Source organism: Lissotriton vulgaris, chromosome 2_1 (assembly GCF_964263255.1).
Source record: "Lissotriton vulgaris chromosome 2_1, aLisVul1.2, whole genome shotgun sequence".
NCBI lineage: Eukaryota > Metazoa > Chordata > Amphibia > Caudata > Salamandridae > Lissotriton > Lissotriton vulgaris.
The window spans coordinates 1645258800-1645277312 of record NC_141687.1 but is presented as its reverse complement, the minus strand read 5'-3'; the positions used below and the strand labels follow the sequence as shown (position 1 = coordinate 1645277312).

At 48.6% G+C, this 18513-nt stretch overlaps 1 protein-coding gene across 1 annotated transcript in view; it reads right to left on the bottom strand.

The window, feature by feature from the left end:
* Nucleotides 1–17940, bottom strand: part of LOC147733004 (ras-related protein Rab-39B-like) — a 37896-nt gene extending 19956 nt beyond the window's left edge. Inside the window, exon 1 of the mRNA XM_086957548.1 lies at nucleotides 17362–17940. Within this exon, the coding sequence (XP_086813674.1) occupies nucleotides 17362–17576 (215 nt within the window). The 5' untranslated portion in view covers nucleotides 17577–17940. The remainder of the gene's footprint in view (nucleotides 1–17361) is intronic.
* Between the last annotated feature and the right edge of the window lie 573 nt (nucleotides 17941–18513).

Here is an 18513-nt window from a genome sequence, read left to right as displayed (position 1 = left end):
TTTTGTACGATATTTTTTTTCAAACGATATTTTTGACATCGATATTTTTTCTCTCGATATTTTTGTTCTTACCTTGTTAGAGATAGGATGTCGATATTGTTGTAATCAATATTTTTGTTGCGATATTTTTGTAGTTAGATATTTTTGTATTCGATATTTTGTCATAGATTCTTTTGGGAAATCTAACCTATGGTGGTCATGCCTGAGTGCAATCTGAATCCAGGGGGTATATTTACAATAAAATGTTGGAGCGCAGTGTTACTCCAAAATTGGCAACCCCACGCTCCAACATTTTTTTAACGCAGGGATGTGCCGTATTTGCAAAAATACTGCACACGCCTGTGTTTCCCCTAGTGCTGGCTATAAAAAGGCGGTCTAGCGCTAGCTCAGACACCTGTGCGCCATGTTGCAAGGGTGTCTGCCCTGCAGTGGCGATTGCTTATGTGCAGGAAGGGACACCTTGAATAATTTTTCTTCGTATCGCCATCCTAAGACCACATTTTACCTGGTCTTAGTTTTTAGCACTGCCCCATCCTTGTAAATATGGGGCAGTGTCAAAAAGCAACTAGTGCTGCAGCAGATTGCCCACTGCAACACCAATTGCACCCACTTTCACGCTAAGTGAAGCGTGAAAAGGGCCTTATTTACAAGGGCGGCGTTAAGACACGTTAAGTAGCTTTACGCTGCTTTGTAAATAAGGAGAAGGGGATATCGCCACCACTAAAAGTGACGTTCTGATGGCGATATCCCCTTGTAAATATACCCCTGATCCCCAACCATTTAGCAAACAAATATGGAGAGGGAATTAATTCTATAAAATCAGGAGTCAGCTATATGTGTGGGTTCACATTTCTTATACAGCGCCAAAGCTCTGGGAGAGAGAGTCGCATACACAACGAATTTATAAACCTTGCATCCACAAAGTAGGTGGAAAATACTATTTTATTGTATTTATATTTATTTAATTGTAAGGCAGGGTCTATGGGAGGTACACACATTTTATAAGCAAACTTAGGTAAAGTTCAAAAAAATTACTGGACATAAAAGCAATTGAAACAGAGAGGCGAAAAGTTCACAGTTAAAGTGAATAGTAAACAAAGTCACAGTATAACCCCGTGACATGACATCACTCAACAGCTGAGCAAAGGAAAAATAAGCTAAAGGTTATGAGCAATGACAATTCAGTCATACAGGAGTGGGGTGATGATGGCTCATCTCACATTCAAGCTAAAAGGATGGTCACATTGCATCAAGGCAGCGAGGTGAGCCCTGTACATGTGGCACACGGGGCGGGGGTGGATCACCTTCCCAAAGATATCTATCATTTTTTTAATGTGTCTAAATGGTTCTCTATACACCACTGTTTTCTGAATATACTGCCCAGACACATATGTTTTGCTAGCTGTTCGAGTAAAGTAACCAGGAGCACTAGTTCTCGGCAGTATAAAATCACATATGTATCTGTAGGGAAACTATGTGCCCCCAACTCACGGTGGAGGAAGGATCGAGGATCCCATGGTCCATTCACAGCTGAAAGCAGCCTCTTGTCCGCCATAGACGTGTACTGCCCTTTGGTATCCTACCATTGCACTGGCTACTAACTGGTCTTAAAGGTCATGAAGGCCTCACCAGGCAGAGAAAGCGAAACCAGTTTAACTTCTCTAATTTCCACTCCTGCTTCCGCCTGGCCCTCAGCAGCAAAGCCCCAAGTGTTGTACAGTGCCAACCATGCAAATGTTTTTGGCTGTCTAATTGAGAGTTTCTATATACTCACTTTTATGCACAGTATTTTTTGTTGGGACCGGAGTGTCCATGCAAAGTACATGGGTGTGCACACCTGCCCTGAGGGCCTAACTACATGTGAATCGTACCTTTTTTGTTTGGTTCTGGCATCATGCTAATCTAATGTGTGTGCAGAGGCCTGGGCCTTTCCATTGTAATGTGAGGTCCAAAATATGTGCTGTCACCTGGAGATCAACCATGCATGCCCTCAACGCAGGAGAAGGACTACTGTTCATGCCCTGAGTGGGTTAGGTAAAGCAGCTGTGGCACAATACCAAGTTGTGTGACTCTTTAGTGTCACCAGACCTTTTTGTCTGTGTAAGGAAAGAGTGTGGTCTATTGAACACTCTTGAGTAAAGTGTCATTTTATTGTGAAACCCAGACCTTGCACTGACACTCTGTGTGTGTTCAGCATGCGTATGTGCAGTGTGTGGTAGCACATGTATGGCAGTATATGTATTGTAGTGACAGTGTAAGTACTGGGACCAGTGAGATCCACTTTGGATAGCCCCTGATTTAACCTGGCACAAGTTAGAGGGTGAATACAGCTCCCCCAGACAGTGAAAGTGTTCCTACTACTTTCCTGTATTTGGCAGTTTAGGATCCAGGCACTGAAGTGAGGCAAATTCAATAAGGTCCGTAATAGGCTTGCCCTTTTGTCTGTCCCTGATTACTGCTTCAGAAAGGCTGATGACAACCAGGTGCAGAGATCTCACGCTTAATTGTGCCCTTGTTTTGGAATATTCCTGCTTGGACCAAGAATTGATGCTACTTTTTGTGAGAGCCAATAACTCGCACACAAACTGAGTCTAAGGAGCAACTCAAACTGGTTTGGAAACCTTAGACAATGGATCCATTTCCCCTGTCTGGAAGATGAGTTCAAAAGTGCAATCAAAATCACACTACTTTTTCCAGTTCCAAATTCTTGACCTAGGAAGGGAGCGCTCCACGGTGTACCTGTGTGATCAGTGCTGGTGTCTGCATGACAGCCAATCTCCCAGAGGTGACCTGTTTTGTGAAGGGGTCACCTGGTCTGCCAGAGTGGTTCATGCTGTGAAGTATGTCAAAGCTTTAAAGTGCCATGCATCATCATATTGTTTAGCAGTTGGCCTTGTGCCCAAGAGAATGGGTCCGCTGCTGCAGACATAAGAGTCCCCTTGTCACTGCCAATGTGGAAAAACTGATCGGCACAGATGCCATAACTGCCGAAAAGACACACCCACTGACGGCCAGTCCGGAGGCCGTCCACTGTGTTCAATCATCCATCTGCACACAGCCTGGGAGAGCACTACTGCTGAAGACGAGTACTGCAGTGTAGGCCTGCTGTGCTGATTCTGCCCAGTAGCAAGTGAGGTTGCCAATGTGGCCCCCTGTGGTTAGAAGGGCTGCCCGCCACATAAGAAGATACTCTGAATGCACCCATCCACGCTATTTGAACTGCATGTACAGTGAGCAAGTAAGTGCGGGCCTAACTGTATTTGGAATGAGGGGCTGGAAGTGCAGAAGAATTCTGCTGTACAAACTTAAGACTTTTCCTGGGTGTACTTGAATTGGTGAAAGCTATTTTAACTGATTTGTGTACTTAGACATTGTGGTATGGCAAGTGAACTGCGCCTGTGTTTAATCAAAGCTTATGCTCAGGCTATGCAGGGAGGGCTGTAGACACTGGGAAACTCCAATTGCAGGGAGAGGGCACCCAAAGGGTTTAGCACCTCACCGGAGATCAATCAATCAATCATGTTTTGTTGAGCGTGACTACTCACCTGTAAGGGTCTCAAGGCGCTGGGGAGAGGGGGAGGTGCACGTTCCCGTCTATCAAGGAGGGGGTCTGTTGAAGAGCCAAGTTTTGAGGTTTCTCATGAAGATGGGGAGTGATGTCGTCTGTCTGAGGTGGAGCATTAGGGCGTTCCAGGCTCTGGCTGCAAGGAAGGAGAAGGAGCGGCCTCCCGATCCGGTCTTTCTGGCACAGGGAACCGCAGCGTAGGAGTGCTGGGCTGATTGTAGGGTTCTTTGGGGTGCGTGGAAGTTGAATCGGCTGTTGAGGTTTGCTGGTCCAGTGTTGTGGAGGGCTTTGGGTGCATGGGTGAGGATCTTAAAGATGATTCTAGCCTCAATGGGGAGCCAGTGGAGTGTGCACAGGTGCTGGGAGATGTGGCAGTGTCTTGGTAGGGGTTAGGACCAGTCTTGCGGCGGCGTTCTGGATGTTTTGTAGCTTGCAGGTGAGGTTTTTGGTTATTCTGGCATAGAGTGTGTTGCCGTAGTCGAGTCTGCTGGTGACGGGGGCGTGGGTGATGTTTTTTCTGTGCTCAAGGGGAATCCATTTGAAGACCTTACGTAGGAGGCGGAGGGTGTGGAAGCAGGAGGATGCGACGGAGTTGCTCCACACCGCCCTGCTGCACGAGGGCCCAAGTGCAGCACGCCGCACTGCTGCGTCCCGATTAACAAAAGCCTGGGGACGAGCTGCAGCGTTCGCATGGGGTGATTCCCCATATGCACGCTTCTCAACACACACTCACTATGCAAACATAACACCAAGGTTTGGATCCTCACCCTCGATGGCCTCTTCCTTACTGAGATCTGGCACAACCCACTTCTGCGCGCAACATCGCCACTGCAATACCTAAGGGTTACAAGATCAACTTCTGCAACAGCATGAACAAGCCTGGCAGAGGGATAGCCATCAAACACAAGGAATCCATCCAATGCACCACCACAAATGACAACATCACCCCAGCCATGGAACACCTCATCTTCCGGCTCCAAACAGATAGCAAAAACCACCATCAGGGTCACCCTCGCCTACCTTCCACCAGGACCACGCCCAGTCTTCTGCAACTTCATCGCCGACTTCATCGCCCCCCCTTGCCATAGACTCCAACATTTACATTTTCCTCGGCTACCTCAACTTCCATCCTGACGACCACAATGACATCAAGACCACCAACCTCCTTGACAGCATGAACAACATCAGACATACCCAACTTGTCCACGACTCCACGCACACCGCAGGCCACACGCTAGAACCCATCTTCACCTCCAGTGACTACATCAAGTACAGCCACACCATGGAACTCACCTGGGTCGACCACTCCATCGTCCACTTCATAGCACCAGCTCACGGACCTCCGAACCTGCCTGCCAAATGCCCCGCATCACAGCTGGAGCAAAGTCTCAAAGGAGGATGGATAAACAATCTCAGCATCACCTACCCCATCTCCTCCAATCCTCCAATAAACTAGGCCAAAACATCAGAAACTTCAACAATTGGTCAGAGTCAATACCCACAGAAGGTCCATCAAGCAGTCTAGCTGATACACTGAAGACCTCAGAATCGCTAAACAACACTTTAAACAACTGGCAAGGAGAGGGTGCACCAGCAAGGACAAAACCGCCTTCAAGATAGCCCTCAATCTCTACCACAGACAGTTGAGAGAAATAAAGAAAAAGGCCATAGTCTCACGCATCGAATCAAGCTACAATAAAAGCAAAGAACTATTCAACATCATCAAAGAATTCTCAAACCCCTCAGCTGCAACAAACAACATTACCTCCTCACAGGAACTCTGCGTCAACCTTGCAAACTTCTTCCATGACAAGATCGCCAACATCTACAGAAACTTCAAACCCTAGCCCAAAACCGCGACTTCTTCAAGCAACACAACACCCCACCACCAACACAGACATCCAGCTAACCGAATGAAGCCAGCTCGCCCCACAGGATACCACCTCTATCATGAACACGGTCCATTCAGGAACCCCAACAGACCCATGCTATTGCCACATCTTCAACATAGGTGAAGCCAGAATCAACCACATATTCACCACCGTGTTCAACACCTCACCTGCCACGACTACCTTCCCTGATGACAGGAAACATGCATAAGTCAACACATTACTAAACAATCAATCGACAGACCCCAGCGAACTCAACAACTACTGACCGATATCCCGTACCCAGCCAAAGTATTAGAAAAAGCAATCAACAAACAACTCACATCTGGAATGGAACCTCCTACTCAACATCTCCCAATCCAGATTTAACAGCTACCACAGCAGAGACAGCCCTCATTGCAGCTACCAATGACATCCAAGCCCTACTCAATTCAATTTCAAAGCTTTATTCGATTATTAAAAACAATCACAAAAGCATACAATAACAAAAAAAAAAATACACAGGATATACATTAAATTGGAAACAACAGAAAAACTCATCAGTTTGGGGAATTAAAAGGGATATTAAAACACCAGACTTTTCCTATGCGAGACAGCTTTGAGTAAAAAGGTGGCAGTAAAAAAACAAATATCAACAGAGTCAAGTGCAAATAACAATTTCAGGGCTTGGGCTGTAGTATAAACTGAGTGTTTTCTAAAAACAGGTCTAAGATAGTAGCGACGGAGGTGCAAATAAAGAGGGCAAATGAGCATAAAGTGCAAGGTGCATTGCCTAGATTGGCCATCACAGGGACAGGGGGATTGACTATGAAGTTTCATCACTGGGAAGGCCACTAGATTATGTACAATACCAAGCCTTAGCCTCGTTAGAACAAACAAATGTGATTGTTTGGTAATAAATTTAAGGTACATAGGCATGCCTTTATCCTCCAACCTGTTAGAATGATAGAATGTATAAGTTGACATAGTGCTACATTTTGCCTTACGTAAGTTGGATTTGGTCCCAATAAAGACATTTTTGAGTTCCTTTTTGGGGACAGTAACAGCACTATGAGGATCATTAACAATGTCAAGATTAAACATATTACTGTAAGAGGATGAGACATAACTTAACCAGGAGATATTGCAGGCTTTACTCGTTTTAAGACAATCTAAAATGATCTGCCTGGTGAAATCAGTCTCATCTTTTGCCCAAATTGACCTCCAGACCATTAAAGGTCTCATTCCTATTAGATCTGTTAGATGGTACAAACTCACCTCACTATGACACAGTTCATTAGAAGCCGAGGGAGGTAAACAAAGGAGTTTTTTAAGGAACCCATTCTCGGTGGCTTGAAGTTCCCTATGCGGACAGTAGCCCCAAATACCAGATCCATATAGAGCAATAGATACACACCTATGCCTATAGATATCAAGCATAACCGGTATGCGGCGGCTACCAAGCTTAGAAGCAAAGCGAAAAACTCCGGAGGAGCTTTTAGCCATCCTAGCGTTTACATTTGAGAGCTCGTGCGCCCAAGTCCCCTTGTTATTAAAGGTCACTCCGAGGTAGCAAAATCTATCCACCACCTCTATTTTATGATTATTAAAATGGAACCGCTTTAAAAGTTTCATACGTTTACCACAAGCCATAATATACGTTTTAGAGTTATTAATTTTCAGCTTTCTCTCATTGATAAAGTCATAAAAATAATTCATTAATTTTTGGAGCCCGTTTGGAGTGCGCGAGAGTAATACCGTGTCGTCGGCGTATAGCAAGACGGGCACGGCATTACCACCAACCTGGGGGGAGTCAGCCTCGACCTTCTTCAGTTCAGATTCTAAAGAATTTATAAAGAGGGAAAAAAGCAGGGGGGCCAGCACACAGCCTTGTCTAATGCCAGACTTGACCTTTATTTTTTCTGTACATTCACCTGCCTGGCCAAAACGGATCTGGGCTGATAAGTTAGTATAAAGTCTGGCCAGGAAATGTATTATTGCTGGGGGGGCACCCATATCCAACAGAGTGGACCATAACAAGTTATGGTCCACTAGATCGAAGGCGCTCGAGAGATCAGCGAAGCAGAGAAATAAAGAACCCTGTTTCGCCTTCGTATACTTTCCGATAAGGAGGTCAAGATTAATGCACTGCTCCGTTGTCCCCAATCCTTTACGAAAGCCATATTGGGATTCCGCCAAAATTTTGTTTTCCTCTGCCCATTCCTCCAACCGCAACAAGAGAACCCTACTCATGATCTTAAGGGAGGAATCAAGAAGGGAGATAGGGCGGTAGTTCTTGGCCTCTCCTCTATCTCCCTTCTTGTAGATGGGTAAAATTATAGATTCACTCCAGGTAGGTGGTGTGCTCTCCAGGACTGAAGCATTAAACACCTGGGTTAAGAGTGGGCTCCAGAGTGTCGGGTTGGATTTATACAGGTCAACCGGGACCCCATCGGTTCCTGGGGCCTTTCCCCCTTTACTTCGACTAATGGCGGTGACAACCTCAGATAGTGAGATGTCCAGGAGTAACTTCATTCCGGGCAACGGGGTAGGATAACTGTCACTGTCCTCCCTGGACGGGTTAAAAATCCCGGTAAAGTGGGCAACCCAATTTGCTTCGCTCACCTGAGCTGACAATATAGGGGAATCATCTTTTGCAAGAAAGGGACTATTGACCGTAGACCAGAAAAGTCTACTATCACGCAGTGCTGAGGCTTGAGTGAGAGCATCCCAAGCTTGTTCCCTTAGCTCATACTTCCTACGTATCAGATTCTTTTTATAGGTGAGTCTAAGGGATTTAATAGCCTCCCTGTCTCTGGGGTGTACAGCTAGAGCCTGCTTGAGTTCTCGCAGGGATTTAGTGCACGAGCTATCGAACCACCCCACATTTCCCTTCTTGATTCTGGCTTTGGTGATGGTAAGACAATTTTTTATAACCGTGCCGAGCTCAACGAAATAGGATATATAACACTCACATGGGACCTCAGGATCTAGACATTTATAGATTGCGGCAAACCCAGCTTCAATAATTTTAGCCTGCAGCTTCTCCGAATTATCCAGACACCACTTTATACGGATACCATTCTGTCTACAAGGGGTGGCGTCTTCCACTGTCAAGTGGAGACTTTTAACTGGTAACCCCCAGGCGGAAATCGACATGGTGATGGCATTGTGGTCGCTACTTCCAAGGTCAGCAACAATGGGAACCGTACAAAAGGGAACAAGGTCCGTGGAGACCAATAAATGGTCAATAGTAGAAGCCGAGTTCGGTCCTACAAAGGTTGGGACAGGTTTACCATCAGCTTCTGCAGCCGGAGGGTGTATCATAAGGTCCAAGCTTAACATGAGAAGATTAAGGGAGTCACCAAATGGTGAATGAACAAAGTGAGCCCGGTTTTCCCCATTATCCCCATCAAATCCACAAATTCGAGTAAAAGAATGAGGACAGGTACGAAGGTTGAAATCCCCTCCCCAGATAAGGTCCATTGGTTTATGAATTCCCTTTCGGATGTTACTCATGGCAGAGCCCAACTCCTCTACCACCGAGGTATTGGATACATCAAACAAGTTATTATAATGGTTAATTACCATTATCGTTTGTCCCTTTATATGTTCTAGTATTAGGATTTGGGAATGGTGACCCACGGACTGATACAGTTTCATACGGGCTAGAAAATTCACAGAAAGTAAAATTACTAACCCCCCTTTAGCCCTGCCCATATTAGATCTTTGTGCCAGGTTGTTATAAGACACGAAACCATCAAGGTTAGCATCAGTAGTTGCCCAAGTCTCTTGTAGACATAGGACATCAAAGTCAGAAAGAATTGCTCCCCAACCTAGGGACGTCATATGCCGACTCCATCCTGCAATATTCCAGCTAGCAAACTTGAAACCAGAGGGGCAGGGGGAAGGTTTAATAGATGCTGGAGCAGGGATAATAAAGGGATTATTGACAGCTACGGGAGCCATTGGAACAGGAAAAACAGCAGGGGCATTTAATATAACTCCCTGCAAAGTTACAGGCACTTGAGAGGGGGTAGAGGGCGATCTGGTTGCCAAACTTAGACCCATGTCAACAACTAAGTTGGTTTTTAAGGTTCGTGTTCCCTGAGGGCGTGAATGCACCGGGGTAAAGGTTGGGAACGTTACAGGGGTGGGAGTAATGGAAGAGCCAATGCCAGATGTTACAACAAAACCATGGCCGGAGGAGGGTAGGGTGTGATCAAGGGCAGGAGGCAGTCAATCAACACCGTCCAGTCCATTGAGACAGCTAAATCGATTGTAATCATGGAAGGGTGTAACTGGAGGTTTAACAAGCATTAGAAATGCAATAGGTCTCGCAGCATTAGAGTTAGTGCTTTTAGAATTGTTTATGGGTTTTTTTGTAAATCTTTAGCATGAGGTTGAGGGTGAGTGAGGGTGAGTGAGGGTGAGGGGTTGAGGGTGAGTGAGGGTGAGGCTGAGGGGTTGAGGGTGAGTGAGGGTGAGTGAGGGGTTGAGGGTGAGTGAGGGGTTGAGGGTGAGTGAGGGTGAGTGAGGGGTTGAGGGTGAGTGAGGGGTTGAGGGTGAGTGAGGGTGAGGGGTTGAGGGTGGGTGAGGGGTTGAGGGTGGGTGAGGGGTTGAGGGTGAGTGAGGGTGAGGGTGAGTGAGGGGTTGAGGGTGAGGGTGAGTGAGGGTGAGGGTGAGTGAGGGTGAGTGAGGGGTTGAGGGTGAGTGAGGGTGAGTGAGGGGTTGAGGGTGAGTGAGGGTGAGTGAGGGGTTGAGGGTGAGTGAGGGTGAGTGAGGGGTTGAGGGTGAGTGAGGGTGAGGGGTTGAGGGTGGGTGAGGGGTTGAGGGTGGGTGAGGGTGAGGGGTTGAGGGTGAGTGAGGGTGAGGGTGAGTGAGGGGTTGAGGGTGAGGGTGAGTGAGGGTGAGTGAGGGTGAGTGAGGGTGAGTGAGGGTGAGTGAGTGTGAGTGAGGGTGAGTGTGGGTGAGTGTGGGTGAGGGATTGAGGGTGAGGGATTGAGGGTGAGGGATTGAGGGTGAGGGGTTGAGGGAGAGCAGGGGGCATGAACACTACCAGGGTGGTGAAGTAAGAGCCTGGACATAAGGTTGTGTGTCAATTCTGGGGCATCTGGGTGAGTAGGCAATTGGTAGGGGAGCAAGGGCGGCCAGGTGGGGGGAAGGGGTGAAACACAGAATGAAGAGAGTAGCCTCAACGTCTGCAATCACGTCATGGTAATGGGCTAGGAAGCCGGCAGGTAGGTGAGTCTAGAAGAACATACCGAGGCGGAATAGCGAGAGGCAAAGGACCCGAACTCGCGATGTGCAATTAAGTCAGACTAAGGGTGACAACGAACAGTTTCAAGGTGGGGGCCAGGAATGGGAAGTACAAAAGCCGTGGGTTAGTAAGGTCAAAGTGCAGGAGGAGGGATGTTGAAATCCTGGGGCTGATTCACTCGCGTAAGGCATAGTATCAGTGTGGCGGCATCTGGAAGTAAGCGCTCAAACCATGGCCAAGTTGTCGGACCGGGTGGGGTGACATACCGGAGCAGTGCGAAAGAGAAGTGGCCAGATGAAGCGCTTAGGCGGCAGAGTTACCTGGAAAAACAATGTAGATCGGAAGATCAGTAATTAAGGTGCTTCCAGTCGGATGGGCAACATCTGTAGTGGGGGAATAAAGGAGTGGAATGAGGGACGAGGGAACATTGGTGAAGCCGGGCGGGTGAGCTGGGGGGAGCGTGTAAATACCTGAATAAAGCGGGAGGCACAGCGCGGGCGATCGGTGCCACATCCGTGGACGTCAGGTGCTTCGCAGTCCGGCGTTCCACGCGTTGTGGTAGAATACCTGGCAGAGGAAAGGGAGGGGAAAGGCTAAGGATAAGGACTGGTGGAGGACGGTCGAGGAGAGGGGGGGTAAAAGAACACGGCGGGCTGTGTACCTGAGTCAGTAGAGGAGCTCTCATGGAGTCAATCCAGGGGCCGTTGTTGCTTCGGCAGGGTTACTGTGGAGCCGGTCGACAAAGTTGAATACCAGGAAGTGGTGTGTCACGAGGGGTGTGATGTGGTAGCAAGGGGCCAATCTGGATGTGGTGAAGGGGGGGGCCGGGGAGGGGAGTGGAAAAAGGGGAGCCGACGGAAGGAAGATAGGGGAGGGGGAGGAGAAATGCGACACGGCGGGAGGGGGCGGAGCGGGGAGCCGGTCGACAAAGTTGAATACCAGGAAGTGGTGTGTCACGAGGGGTGTGATGTGGTAGCAAGGGGCCAATCTGGATGTGGTGAAGGGGGGGGCCGGGGAGGGGAGTGGAAAAAGGGGAGCCGACGGAAGGAAGAGAGGGGAGGGGGAGGAGAAATGCGACACGGCGGGAGGGGGCGGAGCGGGTAAACAAAGACGGACGTGCGCGCGCACGCGCTTTTAAGGTCAATGCGCATGCGCATAAGCTCAATGCGCATGCGCATTGACCTTAAAAGTCACGGGCACTGCAAGGAATCGCCACGATTCCTTGCAGTGTAGATAAAGAGTGGATAAGTCGCAATAGTCTCGCTTGCTCGATGCGCATGCGCATCGACAGGCGAGACCTAAAAACCGGTCGTGATGTGTGGCCATAATGCCTGCCCCTCTGAACAACCCTCGTCCAGTTGCCACGGGCTTGGTCGTGATACATAGGGGTAGGGGGAAAGAAAAAGGACACTGGCAAAGTCCGAATAGTGGATTCAAGGGATCGATTTGACCCGGCACATATATGGAGAACAGTCCTAGGGTCTCGAAAGCTCACCATAATACAATCCCCTGTAATGGATTTTCTAGTTTTACCCAGCCATGGAACCCTTCTCACCATAATAATTTCGTTGTTAAGGTGGGCCGGGAGAGGTCTGTTCCAGTTCAACCACTTTATAACTTTACTTTTCAGTGAGCGAAAGTTCTCACCTTCGCCCACTTCGAGTGGGGGAACACCGGCCATTACTACCATATAACCATTAGCCTCTGGAGGGAGATCAGGTCTCCGGGGCCTAGGGGCGGGCTTCTCTGGAGGTGGGGGAACAGTGCTATCAATAGTGGTTGCAAAAGAGACTGGGTCTACGGGTTGAGAGGATTTGCATAATTGAGCCGGGACTAAATTAGCCATAGGGGATTGCGGTAGGGGGGCAGCAGGAGTCACCAGAGGGGGTCTCGGGTTAGCTGGTAGGGCTGGGGGATTGGGAGGGGCAATGGAAAGGGAACTAGACTCTATGGATCTACCCTGGAGGTTAGCCGAGGATTTCATACTACTTATTGTTGCCTCCAGGATAGTGAGTCTAATTTCAACTTTCTTGATGCTCTCGCTAATGGGCAGGAGCAGTGACCTAAGTAAGAATTCTAAGTTCCCAAGGGGGGCACCCGGAAATGAAGCATTGGAAAGGTGATTCACAGTGGCATTATTCAGGTTAGTAGTGGTAATACCCTTAACAGGGGGAGATTTACGTGCATCAGCCAATATCCTTTCAGCGATAGGGGGGGGCTTGGGTGCTCTCCCAAAATCTGAGTGGGGAATTTTAGTTTTACCCTGACCTCCCCTCGTCTTCCTTCTACGTTTATTTGGAGGAGGGCCATGTACTTCTGGAACAACAGACTGCTTTGGCTTAGCTTTCCTAGCTTTAGATACGGGAGGGGGCTGGGTAATTAAATCAACAGCCACACAGCTAGGACTAAAGGGGGGGGTAACACTAGGGACTTGCTCAATGGATATACTGGGGTTAGGAGTACAATCCCTCAGCAAAAGGGGGACGCCATCCTGAGATAATATCTCCTCACTAATGTTAGAGGTGCCTCCCTCTTGGGAATTGGAAATATCTGAAAGGGGCCTAATTTTCATATTTTCAATCGAGCGGCGGCGCTCCGCCCTACGCTCAGCCAGGGAGGTTTCCTTGTCCCCGTCACCCAAAGCCCGAGAAAAATAATTGTCCAGGGTCCCATTTTTGACTCCCCCCTGTTTCATAGAAGTACCCTCAAGAGCCGGGGAAGGCATGTCAGGAACCTATAACAACACAACTAAAGCCAATAAGGACCAACATACACACAACAGGCGAAAAGGAATTGGCCCAGCCCAGCCTACGCTGGCCTGCGAGGGCCTTAGAGGGCCCGCCCTTTGCCCGGGCTTCGCCCCGAGCTACGGCCCGCGCGCGTCCCGCGTGCGCGTAGATGGATGGGGTTATATAGATAGGAGGAGAGAGGGCGGGAAGAGTCGCAGGTGCGCAGGTGACCAGGGCGCTACTCCTGCTGGGACTCGCAGTCCCGCCCTCACAAACCAACACAGCCTTCAAGGTTTCCCTGTTAGATCCGGGCAACACGCGGCAATGTTCTGCTTTTCCCCGTAGTGAAGCACAGCCAAAAGTCTCCGACACAGTCACCAGGCTGCGAGCGGCTCCCGCGGAGCGGGGGCCGCGAGCCGTCTTAAGCAGCAGCAGGGGGAGGAGAGAGGGCGGGAAGAGTCGCAGGTGCGCAGGTGACCAGGGCGCTACTCCTTCTGGGACTCGCAGTCCCGCCCTCACAAACCAACACAGCCTTCAAGGTTTCCCTGTTAGATCCGGGCAACACGCGGCAGTGTTCTGCTTTTCCCCGTAGTGAAGCACAGCCAAAAGTCTCCGACACAGTCACCAGGCTGCGAGCGGCTCCCGCGGAGCGGGGGCCGCGAGCCGTCTTAAGCAGCAGAAGGGGGAGGAGAGAGGGCGGGAAGAGTCGCAGGTGCGCAGGTGACCAGGGCGCTACTCCTGCTGGGACTCGCAGTCCCGCCCTCACAAACCAACACAGCCTTCAAGGTTTCCCTGTTAGAGCCAGGCAACACGCGGCAATGTTCTGCTTTTCCCCGTAGTGAAGCACAGCCAAAAGTCTCCGACACAGTCACCAGGCTGCGAGCAGCTCCCCTCAACTGAGGAGAGACTGCAGTTCTGATCCTCCTAGACCTCTCGGCAGCCTTCGATACGGTCTCCCACTGCACACTTATCACAAGCCTGCACCACATATGCATCCAAGGAGCAGCTCTCAGATGGATCGCCTCTTTTCTCAGCGGAAGAAAGCAAAAAGTTTGCCTTCCCCCTTCACCACCAAACCCAATGAATTCATCTGTGGAGTGCCCCAAGGATCCTTGTTCAGCCCCGCCCTCTTCAACACTTATATGATAACTCTGGTCGGCATCACCAAAACCCATGTACTCAACATCATCTCCTATGCCAATTACACACAACTCATCCTCTCCCTCTCCGAAGACACCAAGACCAACTTTCACAATTGCATGTTAGACGTCTCCAACTGGATGAAGGACAATTGCCTGAAGCTTAACATGGCCAAGACAGAGGTACTGATTTTTCAAATCAAAAGCTCCCCATGGGATACATCTTGGTAGCCCTCAGAACTCTGACTTACTGCTACCCTCGCTGAGCATACTAGGAGCATCATTCTGGACAACAAGCTAACCATTATGACTCATGTCAACTCTGTCACTTCCTCCTGCTTCTTCACCCTCTGCATGCTTCGTAAGATATTCAAATGACTACCCCAAAGTCCAAGACTTGCCATTACCCACGCCATTGTCTCCAGCCAGCTGAACTACAGCAACTCTCTCTATGTAGGGATCACAGCTCTCCTCCGATGACTGCAAACCATAAGGAATGCTGCAGCTAGATTCATCCTGGTTCTCCCTAGACAAACACACATCACCCCCTACCTCAGTGGATTCCACTGGCTTCCTGTCCGAAAAGATGCGACCTCATGCTCCTGACCCATACAGACAAGGGTCTATACAACTGCGTACCTGCTTACTTGAACCACCACCTGAACTTCCATCAGCCCACCAGAAACCTTAGCTCCATCTCTCTTTCTCTAACCCTCACCCCTGCATCCGATGTAGCAAATGCGGAGGTCGGCCTTCTCCTACCTAGCGGTGAAAGACCGGAAACGAGCTACCCTTTCATCTATAGATCTCTCCATCTCTTCCAGAGTTCCGAAAGTCCCTGCGGACCTGGCTATTCGGCTAACCAACAGGACCCTGCCATCGCCTGGATACCCTCACGTATGACAAGTAACGTTCTACAAATATACTGATTGATTGTCCAGAAATCTTTGTAGATAAGGCTTTGCTTCAAAAGTCCTGGGTGGTTGCATGGGAACACCCATGCACCCTCCCCCCATGGGACACCTTAGACGCAAAGAAATGCAAGGTAGTGCATAGCGCAGCTGTGCTTTACTTTGGGTTACCTGAATGCAAATCATGATTTGCTTTGCATTGCAAATCCCTCAATACTTTGCGTCTGGTTTGTGTCAAAAAAGTAACGCAAACTTGATTCAAAGAGTTTGTTTATCTGTGCCAAAGTCTGTGTCTTGGGTGTGAGCAGTGAGCACCATACAAAATCAAAACTGTTAGCTTAGCTAATGTTGCCCGAATTAAAACTTTCAGGGAGAGCGGTACCTCAATAGTGATGCGCTCTTGAGAGGGAGATGCAGGCCTTCCTTTTGTATGCACCCTTTGTTTATCTCCGCTAGAAGAGGCAGCTTTCATGTCTTACATGTAGTAAGAGGGGAGATTAGGGCCTGGCAAGTGGGTGCACTTGGAAATTTCACACAGCAGTAAAAACTGTGCACAGACACTGAAGTGGCAGGTCTAAGACAGATCTGAAAGGCTACTGGTGTGGGTGGCACAACCAGTGCTGCAGGCCAACAAGTAGCATTTGATATACAGGCCCTGGGCACACACAGTGCACTGTTCTAGGGACTTAGTAGTAAATCAAGCATGCCAATCATGGAAAACCAACCATAACACAATTTTACAGTAGGAGCTCTTGTACGTTAGCATTGAATAGCAGGGAAAAAGTGCATAGACACTTAACCAGCAAAAACGAAGTCCAGCATACCATCAAAACAGCAGGTCAAAAAGCAAAAAGACAGGGGAAACACGCCAAAAGATGCCAGGTCTAACAATCCACCCGCTGGTGGGTGATGTTGTAAGGCATTTTCTGCTTCAACTAGTCCACAACAAGTGAAAATGACTTAATAATGAAAGGAAAATACGAATTTCAAGAAAAACACACACCTAAATAATCTAGATTTACTAATTTTTAATACTGTTAAGTATGCCTGCATTCATACATTTTAATTTTGCCCTGATCTACATAAATCTATAAAAAAACGTAACAATATCACACTGCAAATTACCTCTGACACCTTTTTGTGAAGCACATTGTTTGCTTATTTCAGTTATAAGCATGTCATGTAGTAGCTAAACAGTTTACGCTGTGCAGTAATCAGCCAAAAGGCTCAGCATTCCTGATGCAAATGCAACAAAAATAGTGAACAGAAAATATAATTGTGTTAATCCCTCTGAAATAATTAGATAGCCATTTTTAAATCATCCAAAAGTAATCAGGAACCATCTCGCCTAAGAAGTAATCCTAAACTAATTTTCAAATCATCCTCAATCATCAGGAAGATTCTTATCTTGAGAAGTAATCAAATGGTCATTTTCAAGTCATCCTGAAATCATCAGGCTAAAGTTTCTAAACTTTGCTGATGACTTCAAGAGCTTGATGATGTCTGATTACGTTAAAATGACTTGTAGAGTAGTTGGATGATCATCCAATGACTCTGGGGTGGCTTCTAAAGTAATCCTGTTTGACCTGGGACTCCTGGTTTCCAAGTAGGGTGATTTGCCTCTTCAAATGTCACTTTGCAGATAAGCATTAGGCCAGCAAGATAACTCGGTGGGTGAGTGTATGCTGCAATTATCTCTGTGTAACCTGTAGGGGCAAACAGAACGCTTTCAACTAGGTAGGTTGACAAAATGATTGCCAATGAGTTCCGTAGTACCAAGACTTACATGTAAGCTCTGACACACAGCAGTTTGCACTTAGCATTACATCAAATAACACGTGCAATGACAGCTGGGCATTACACAACCGTGACGTTACCAGCGTACACACCTGAACCTCTCCTGTCCAGCCGTGTCCCAGAACTGCAGCTTGACCCGGCGGCCCGGCTCGACCTCCACAAACTGGACATAAAAGTCGACGCCCACCGTCTGGTTGATGATGTCCAGGAAGACTCCCTCGGTATAGCGCTTGAGGAGCGAGGACTTGCCCACGGTGGAGTCCCCCAGGAGAATGATCCGGAACTGATAATGCCAGAAGGAATCCATGGAGGGCAGAGTGAGACCAGACTGCGGGGAGGCGAGGGGCGCGAGGAGGGTATGGAGGAAGCTCCTGTTGGCAGAAGGCCTCAAGCCTTGGAGCTAAGTCAAAAAATAACAAAAAAACGTAAGTTCTGCGGCGCCAGGTCGAGCAAATCTAATGGCATGTAGCGTCGACGACACCCGAGCAAGTGCTGAGCCTCCTCGATAGGAATTTTGGAGCTAAATTGGAGCGATGGTAGAAGGCTGGTTGGGGCATGCAACAGCCTGCTCCCGAAGGGCCCCAGGAAACGACGTGCTGGGCCCACGTCTGGGCAGGCCTCCCCTGCACAGCGGCAGCACAGCTCCGAGATCCTGCAGACTCCAGCCGTCTGCACCCAACGACCCGGAGAGATGTTTATGGAAAACCGCAAGAGGTGTGGACGAAAACCAGAACCATTGTTTATCGTAAACCTGACGTCAAGCGGGCCGTATCCCCGCCCCCTCCCCGCTCCCCCAGAAGAAAAACACGCTTTATATTTTTTATAGAAGTAAAAATTAGACACCAAGATTTGCAAAACCGCGGCCCAGGCCCGGAAAGCACCAGCAGGGAGAATTTATAGCCGAGTTAATGTACAACGTTTCCTCATTTCGCGAAAGTCTCTGCCTCAAGTAGGTCAGGGAGGACGCAGGCCTCGTGCTTCTGACTGAAAAGGTCGAGCATGCTGTACCCGCGCGCCGCTGCTTCCCCATCTCGGTTGGCATCGGGTTACAGCGGAAGCCAGGAACAATGTGCTTTCACCACCCCCAAGTATCGGCTTACCTTTTGGTTTCGAGCATTTGCACTTTCTTGTTGTGATAGTAGAACCCCCCTGTACGTTTGGTAAAGTAAGTTGATAACAGTGCTCAGTGGGTTATCGCCCCTGCTGTGGAGATGTGTGCTTGTCTGTGTGTTCGTCCTGTAGAT